We start from the raw sequence: 8759 nt of genomic DNA on the forward strand, positions 1-8759 counted from the left end.
TGGAAAGTTGTGGGTTTGATGCCAGCATGTTCCTTTGACAAATCTGCTTAATGTATGAATATGTTTGTGGGTGAAATTTGGCTCTATTGTAATTCCTTTTGAATGGTCAGTGCGATAAGAAAAGAGGATTATTATTCCAGTCCATTTAAATAATTCCTATTCCTGATACATTTTATCTATCTCGTTTTTTTCCTTACCCATTATTTCCCAATAATTGTGAATCGTTTTGCCTAATATTCCACTTTTCCTTCAGTGAAAGGAAACTGATAGAAGTGCACTGGTTCACCTGAGGTGATGCTTGGCTGCTGTTATCCCCACATGGAGGAAACTCCTCCCTAAAAACAAGAGTTTTGCCTCGTCTTTGCTCAGCGGGGCCGACGGGGGGCGGGCCGCTGAGAATAGACAGCGTGCCCGTCCTTGAGACATGACAGCCCGGGGGTTACCCATCTGCATTCCCGGGACGGTCAGAGGCTTTCAGCGCGTCTTCCTGGCACCATGTTGGCGGTAATGGTCAGAGCTGCGGTGAGTGTCCCGTGTTTATTGCAGGTTTGTTGTTGTTGTTTGCGCGCTGCAGGAGGCAGTGGAGGAGGAGAGCAGGGGTGGGGCCGACGGGACAACACCGGGACGGCGACAGGTCCAAAGAAACCGAGGGGAATTATTCACCAATCTCTCCGTCACGTCTTCAAATGTACCTTTGTGCGTGTTAATTTAGGTGCCGTTTTACCAACGTCTGCGTTGCGTAATGCTAGCTTAACATAGCATTGCTGTCCGAGATGCGTATGCTGATGAAATGTCAGTTTCGGCAACGCGAAAGCTTCTGGTTTTGCCGGTGAACGGCGGTTCTGTAACACATTCAGTGCTTTTTGTCATCCCCTGAAACAGGTGCTGGATAAAACTAATGACATTGTCGCCCTTCGCTGTCACAGAATTGAAATCTTATTTTGAAAAGGGTTAACCGGAAGTTCTTTCTTCTATCTTATTTCCATGACCTTGACAGAGGTGAGACACATCTGTAAATGAACGTGAAACGATAGATGACCCCCGGTTCATCGTCATTTCCGTTTAAAGCTAGTTAAAAAAAAAGCTAAAAAATAAAATAAAATAATTAAACTCACTTCAGTTGTAATTTGTCAGCTGCTATTGAGTACTTTTAATATTTGTTGGGCTATTTTGTTCTACATTGTCATTAAAGCTTCCTTACACAAGTGTCCCCAGTGACAATCACACAAGGCAACTAATCAGATTTCTTTTGAAAGTGTGCATTCGTATTTGTTGTTTTTTCTTGCTGTCCATTCTTTTGACTGTAGCGTGTTTTTAATTAAATGCTTCCTTCAGAAATATGCACTTCTACTCCCTAAGGATGACCAGAATCCTCTGGGCCTGCAGTGGGAACGCTTCATGGATTTCAGGGAAAACGTATCGAAAACGCATTGAAGTAATTTGTGAAGAAGACCAGTGCAGACTGGAAAGGCCATATGATCAAAGATCATCAGTAATTATTTTCATAAATGTGTTGGGGTTTTTTTCAAACTAAAAACCACTTTGGTATTTGATCTGTTCCATTAAAATAACGAGTATTTACTGTAACGCTTCCGCCATAACCACTGCAGCTGCCAAGATGTCAATTCATCTGCAGACCAGTCTGCACTTGCAAATCACATAACTACGTAGGGAACTACGTGCACGCACAAAAAAACTTTCTTTACACATGGGGAATATGCATTGTAGCAAAAAATATATAAGAACTTAAAAAGGATTGCAAACAGATTTGTACCAGATTTGACTCACCACCATTTTCTTCTGCAGCCACAGCTGCAGGCATCATGGAGTGGGGGTCACCAGAGTCAAACTCTGGCTCAACTCAAATGATTCAGGATCGAGGTTTAACTCAGTCAAAAGCTGCATGTGTTTTGCGTTTACAAATGAATGCTGATCAGCCCAACCCTTGTGCCTCTTGTGATGTCACAAAATACGCACAAAGTAGGAGTTGCTTCCTTTTTTTTTTCAGTGTGATTTTTGAAAACATTCTCAAAATGAAATAATTCTGATAAAAAATAATACTTCATCACCAACTGTTTATATCGTCATCATCATTTCCGTTTCAATATTCATTGAACATTTGAATACTTATCTTTGAATTTCAATCTAAGATTTATTTTGCGACTGGTGACGAGCACGGACCTTATGAACATGGAAACCACATGTTAACATGTGTGGCACTGATGGATGTCACGCGTTCATGCGTGTTTGTTTTAGCAACCATCCCGCAGTTCAGCAGAGTCAACCTTCTATTTATAGGATGGCAGAGCACAACCCCGCTGCTCCCAACAAATATTGGAACTGCTCCGATTAGTTGTCCTGGTGTCCCTTTTCACATGCTCGGTCATCCAACACTGAACCATTTGCCTTTATGAATAATCAAATTGTTATTCACAATTTTGAGTCACGTTTCTGTTTCATGTGTTCTCACACAAACATGTTAATGCCTTTGCTCTTTAAAGCCTGTCGCACTTTACTTGACCGGATGACCGCATTTCTTTCGTACAAACGCAGTAGGATATTTATTATGATTTCTCACTGAATACATAAACAAAGTCTCTTCCTGTCTTACAGCTGCGTCCAGGCATTGCAAATCCATGCCGTTTACTCAGAGCGGTAACGCAGATATCAGAGAGGCCCTTTGTTCATCAGGAAGGTTTGGCCAAGCTACCTGTTCCACCTCTGAAGCAGACATGTGAGCGCTACCTGGCCGCCTTGGAGCCTATCGTCAGCGAGGAAGAACTGGAACACACTCGTGTTCTGATACAGGAGTTCCTGAAGGGTGGAGTAGGGGAACGGCTCCAGAAGGGGCTTGAGAGACGCGCTAGAAAGACGGATAACTGGGTAGATATCTGCCTATGTTTGCGTTCAGTTTCTGTGATTGGGCTCCATTACGGTAGACATTGTATTTAACCCCCTGCCTGAGTCCACTCTTTTAGAAGACGTCTCCACTAGTTTTGCACACCTAGTGACTTAAACTTTGGACCAGTCCTTTGCAAAATAGTTTCAGCTCAGTCAGGTTGAATGGAGAGCTTCTGTGGCCATCGACTCTCAAGTCTTGCCACAGATTCTCAATTGGATTTAGGCCTGCACTTTGAGTAGACCACTGTCACACTCGAATTTGTTTAAACCAAGAAAGAAAGTCCACAAAGTGTGGCTTTAGGGTTATTTGCTATTTGAATTGTTTGCGGCATTGTCATTTAAGAATGATATGAATTTGACCTGCCACCACAAGTACTTATTGAGTCTTTTAATTTTTAATTAGAGCTAAACGATTGCAGACAGATTCACATCGTCTTATGAGGGAAAAGGTTTTTTCAAGAAAAAGTCTCACGTGTGATATTTTAGGAACAGACAAAATGAAAATCAATGAAGTCCAAAGTAATTTGGAAACTTGAGGTCTTTTTTTTTTTTTTTATTAAGGCAAACAAGCTTTTAAAATTTTTGATCTGCATATATTTACCAGACATTTACCATGTTCCCTGTCAAGGCTTGTGGGAAACTTCAGACAAGAATTTAAATTTGTTTTTTGTAACATTGGCTTTCATATTCTTTGAATCAGTTTATTCCAATGTGTGACATGCTCTCTAACTGCGGATGTGCATTTAGCTGTCAGAATGGTGGATGCAATCAGCATATCTGGACTGTCGCATGCCTGTGGCCGTCTACACCAGCACCGGAGTCGCTCTGCCTCGAATGCACTTTGAGGACCGCCAGGGGCAGATGAGGTGAGCAACCAGGAAGAACGACTCTTATTGAACCAGCGGCGAAAACTGAAACGACGTCGGCAAACAATCACACAGCTCTCGGTATTTCAAACCTCAGTACACTGTCAGGGTGATATTCTGAGTTCTAACAATCGTTTAAGTGTCGGGTTGTGAGAGAAACCTGTATAACTACAGTATGCTTACAGTGTAAACAAGGTGGTATTAAGTTGGGAGTTTAAAGCTGACACTCGCCGAGTCTTTCCCCTTTTGTGCTGGCTATTTAAAGCCTGGTAGCTGCTCGGCTGTTTTTAGCTGCTGTGACATATGGGATGTGCTGTGAATGTGGAAACCAGAGCTTTCTGTAGGGCTGCAACCGGCGATTATTTCATAGAGTACATTATTCTGTCAATGAGTCGATTAATCGGATAAAATAAATGGCATATTCTGCAGATTTCTCATTTAACCACGGAAGCCTTTTTTTAATATCAGAAGTATGCTAAAACATGCAATGAACAAATAATTTAAATTCATTTCTGAATAAGAAAATACATATTTTGCATTTCTTTAGTGAATGCTTGATTATTTGCAGCAAAGGATACATCTGCAGCTAAAAAAAGCCTTCTAACATCAACATATGAAAAGCTCAGCCCTTTCTGCTTGATTTAACAAGAACACAGGGCTGATCTGTTGACTGTGTTTTGGATCAATTGAGTAATAACTTTATAAAAGTTAATAGGAGATTTTATTTTTTTCTTTACAAATTTGAACCGAGTGAAGCTAAAACTGGGTCACTTGAGAAGTTCTTTGAACATATTGATAAAGGGTTTTTTTTCCCTCGTAAATCCAAAATACATATAGGTTTTGTAGTTTTAGTCTAATCACTGCTCTGAGTTATTTGTTCTTTCAGCAAATGGGTGTGTTTAGAATCTGCATACGCAGTATACTCAGTTACTGAGTACACATCAGTTCGATTACTGAATTAGTTATCGCATGAGTGAATTACATCACGATCCGTCCGATTAATCATCTCTCAGCCCTAGTTTGCTTATCATCTTTCAAATGACAATATTAACCCCTAAAATCTATAAGATCAACTTAACAATTCTGTTAATGTTCAGCAGTGATTACTATGAACGTGTTTTGTATCCACACCTGTGAAGAGTAGCTTTGATTTTCTTCTCTGCAGGTTTGCTGCCAAACTCATCGCAGGAGTTTTGGACTTTAAAAGAATGGTCGACACGTGAGTTTGCCTGAAATTACTTCAAACGCTGTTGCTATGTGACGGGGAGATCTCAGTTTGGTCTTAGCAGCTGTTAATATGTTGTTGTGCTGCAGAGAAACTCTGCCTGTCCAGTATCTGAATGGAAAGCCTCTCTGCATGGACCAGTATTACCAGATCCTGTCCACATGCCGTATTCCCGGACCAAAGAGAGACACGGTGGTGCATTACTCTGCAGGGACGACACCTCCTACTCACGTTACCGTGGTCCACAACTTTCAGGTACCGTGCAGCCAAATGTCTGCAGTCTTTAATTTTGCAACCTGATGGTAATTTCAAAGTTGGGAGAGAAAATTTAACTGAAGTTTTCTCCTCTAGTTTTTTGTTTTAGATGTTTACAACAGTGACGGCACACCACTGACAGTAGATCAGCTCACCATGCAGCTGGAGAAGATCTGGAATTCTTCTTTGCAAACTAATAAAGAACCAATTGGCATCCTGACATCACAGCACCGCAACACCTGGGGAAAAGCTTACAACAACCTAATAAAGGGTGAGGAGAAAATGGCCTGAGTAACATTCCAGTTTATTTTTGTTTTTGAACGTTGCTCTGGGAAAATATTTCATGAACTCCTGCCTTTATTTGCCCTCAGACAGGACAAATAAGGAATCGGTCCGCGCCATCCAGAAGAGCATATTTACAGTTTGTTTGGATGCCCCGATGCTCCGAGTGTCGGATGAGATGTATCTGAGCCGCGTGGCAGCCCAGATGCTCCACGGAGGTGGGACACGGTGGAACAGTGGCAACCGTTGGTTTGATAAAACCCTGCAGGTGAGTTTGACAAGAAACTAAAGGCTATAACAAATGAACAGCACTCGAGCATTGGTTGAGAATTTCCACGCGTCCATCCGCAGTTTATTGTCGGTGAGGACGGAACGTGTGGGCTGGTCTACGAGCATGCACCTGCCGAGGGTCCGCCTATCGTGTTTCTCATCGACTACGTTGTGAAGTACATGTACGTCTCTTTCAGTCTTTGGTCGACCGCCTACCCCCGTTTCTGTTCGAGCTCGGATTGATCTGTTTTTACATTTGTTTTTACACAGGCAGAGACCTGAAATGGTTCGCTCTCCTATGGTTCCTCTGCCCATGCCTCAGAAGCTGCGTTTCAACATCACACCTGAGATCAAGAGAGACATAGAAAAAGCCAAACAGAATCTGAACATGTGTGTGCGCTGTTAACAGTTATGCTTGTGTTCAGTGTTTGATTGCATTTTTTCTACTTTCTACTGTTTTTTTGCTTTTTTTCAGAATGGTGCAGGACTTGGATGTGAAGGTGCTCACATTTTCTCATTTTGGAAGAAATTTGCCAAAGCAGCATGAGCTGAGTCCAGATGCGTTTGTGCAAATGGCTCTGCAGCTGGCTTACTTTAGGTAAGAAATCTCTCTTTAGTAAACAACAACAAAAAAAAAACTTAAAATGCTACGGAAAATAAGTGCAACACATAAAAGTAAAATGTCTGTCTGTGTGTGTCAATTTTATATTTTAGGATGTATAATCTTTGCTGTCCTACTTATGAGAGCGCAACACTTAGAATGTTCAAATACGGACGCACAGAAGCAATCCGTTCCACCACTGTGGATTCACTTAAGTTTGTTCAGGCAATGCAAGATACATCTAAGCAGGTAAGGGAAGAGCAAGTTTTTTTTATCCTGTGCCTTGCAGAGGGATTTTGTTTCATCACAACCATAAGCTTCAATGTTTTTTATTGGAATGTTATGAGAGTAGAGACGTGAGGATGAGGCAAAAAATATCTCGGGTTGTTTTATTAAAACAATACAAATCTGTGTATATGCTTTTTTTCAGACTCTATTTGCACAAATAGAGTCTGAAACAGAATAGTGTTTAATTGTGAAGTGGATGGAAACATAGTTTTGAAAAACACAATAACAAACTGAATAGTGTGGCAGCAATACTTTGCTTTTGAAATGGGTAAATCAATGCAGATTAGATGGAGGGCTTCTTTAAACATTCATTTTTGATCTTTGTCACAGACCCTAAATGGCATTTCGGTCTGGACACTAATTGGGCCATTCTATCACAGGAATGTGCTTTGTTATAACCCCTTCCACTGTGTTTCTGTCAGCCTCTATCAGGGCTTCTTCTGGGATTGCCCTACATTTTGGTCCATTCATCTTCACATGAACTCTAGTTTATTTCCTTTTACCTGCTGAGGAAAGGCATTCCCAAAGGTTTACACAGTGGTCTAAGTCTCATGTGCAGGGTTGGCTTTTCAACACACATCGTGTTTTGTAGGCAAAAAAACCCCAAAAAGCATTCAATTTTGGTCTGGTTACCATAGGATGCTCTTCCACTTGTTTGCTGTGGGCCCTTCATTATTTGTGGCTGGACTTCCTATGGCTGTCTTTCTCTTCCCAATCTTCCATGAAGCCCAGATTTGTGGAGTCTGCAACTGCACGTAGAAATCTACAGTATAAGTCACAGATTTCTTTTCATAGTTTGGCCGCTCCTGCAAGTGTCACTTTGTTGACAGTTTTCTGCAGCTCCACCAGCTACCTGCCGACTTCTTCTCCAATTTATATTGCCCTTACATGGTCAGTTTAGGTGAACATCCATCCAAGTTTGCAGCTGTGCCGTCAAAGTAAATTGCACACAGAAAGACTCTATTTACTTGAATATGTGATTTCTGATTTTAGCGTGCCACTGGAATGCCATTTGGAATATAAGACTTTGGGTTGTGCTATCACATAAAACCCACAATTAAAAAAAAAAAAAAAAAAAAAAACATTGATGGGGGGGTTTATGGTTGTGCTGTGACAAAATATGAAAAATTCAGGGGATATGAAGAACGTTAAGGGACAATAAATATTCTATGTTTGAGAGGTGAGATGCTTTACTGAGCAGAAAATGTTCCCTGCAGAACAAGGAGAGGTTTGCTCTGTTGCAGAAGGCAGTTCAAGCTCACAAGAAAAACACGCACAATGTGAGATCTGCTGTTTTACTTTATACTCTTATTTTGTCAACTTCCTATTAGTTTCATCACCAGACGTTACCCTTTCTATTTTTTTAGGCAATCAACGGACAGGCTATCGACAGACATCTGCTCGGGCTGAAAATGCAGAGTATTGAAGATTTGACCTCTATGCCTGAGATATTCATGGACACTTCTTATGCAGTAGCTCATCATTTTAACCTCTATACTAGCCAGGTATGAAGAAAAAAGACCAACAACAATAAACAAAGAACCCGACAGTCTATTATTAACGAAAAGAATGATTGTTTACACGCCGATTCATTTATTTACGCGTTTGCTCTCTCGCGTCTCTGCGTCCAGGTTGGCTCCAAGACAGACTGCGTGATGTGCTTCGGTCCAATGGTGCCAGATGGCTACGGGGTGTGTTACAATCCCATGGATGAGCATATCAACATCGCGATCACGGCCTTCAACAGCTGTGAGGACACGAACGCTGCCAACTTCGCCCAGGCTGTAAAGAAAGCATTGTTGGACATGAGAGCTCTCCTCACAGAAACAGCCGCGGCCAGACAGTAATCCCACACATGAGCCCGGCGCGTCGCTTGTGTACGAAGCTGAAACTGAATCGACAACACTTTGCCAGGGTTGCTGGCGGAACGCCAACGCCGCGCAACGGAGAATTAAGAGGAAACTTGTTTCCAAAGGGTTTGTGGAAAACAAATAACTGAAAATGCACTGCCTTCAAATGGAAAAACAGTCAATTGCAGATGTGTATTTAAGATATTGTGCAAGCGATTGCA

The 8759-nt window shown here is 41.6% G+C and overlaps 1 protein-coding gene across 1 annotated transcript; it reads left to right on the plus strand.

Moving 5' to 3' along the window:
• The first annotated feature begins 338 nt into the window (after window positions 1-338).
• LOC129372961 (carnitine O-acetyltransferase-like) lies at window positions 339-8754 on the plus strand. Its single transcript, XM_055050587.1, has 14 exons — window positions 339-522; window positions 2614-2883; window positions 3649-3767; window positions 4933-4986; window positions 5082-5247; window positions 5344-5518; window positions 5619-5797; window positions 5881-5981; window positions 6070-6189; window positions 6275-6397; window positions 6514-6649; window positions 7906-7968; window positions 8056-8193; window positions 8320-8754. Exons 1-14 carry the CDS (start codon window positions 496-498, stop codon window positions 8533-8535), a joined length of 1887 nt encoding a protein of 628 aa, XP_054906562.1. The 5' UTR covers window positions 339-495; the 3' UTR covers window positions 8536-8754.
• Window positions 8755-8759: the final 5 nt, after the last annotated feature.

The sequence above is a fragment of the Poeciliopsis prolifica genome, unplaced genomic scaffold (assembly GCF_027474105.1).
Source record: "Poeciliopsis prolifica strain line A6 unplaced genomic scaffold, Auburn_PproV2 SCAFFOLD031, whole genome shotgun sequence".
Taxonomy (NCBI): domain Eukaryota; kingdom Metazoa; phylum Chordata; class Actinopteri; order Cyprinodontiformes; family Poeciliidae; genus Poeciliopsis; species Poeciliopsis prolifica.

Bases quoted from the DNA above. Each gene is read 5' to 3' on its own strand.
- LOC129372961 (XM_055050587.1), top strand. From the start codon at position 496: ATGTTGGCGGTAATGGTCAGAGCTGCG. The intron at 3,768-4,932 runs GTGAGCAACCAG...TCTTCTCTGCAG, and splicing joins GACCGCCAGGGGCAGATGAG to GTTTGCTGCCAAACTCATCG. The intron at 7,969-8,055 runs GTGAGATCTGCT...CTATTTTTTTAG, and splicing joins ACAAGAAAAACACGCACAAT to GCAATCAACGGACAGGCTAT.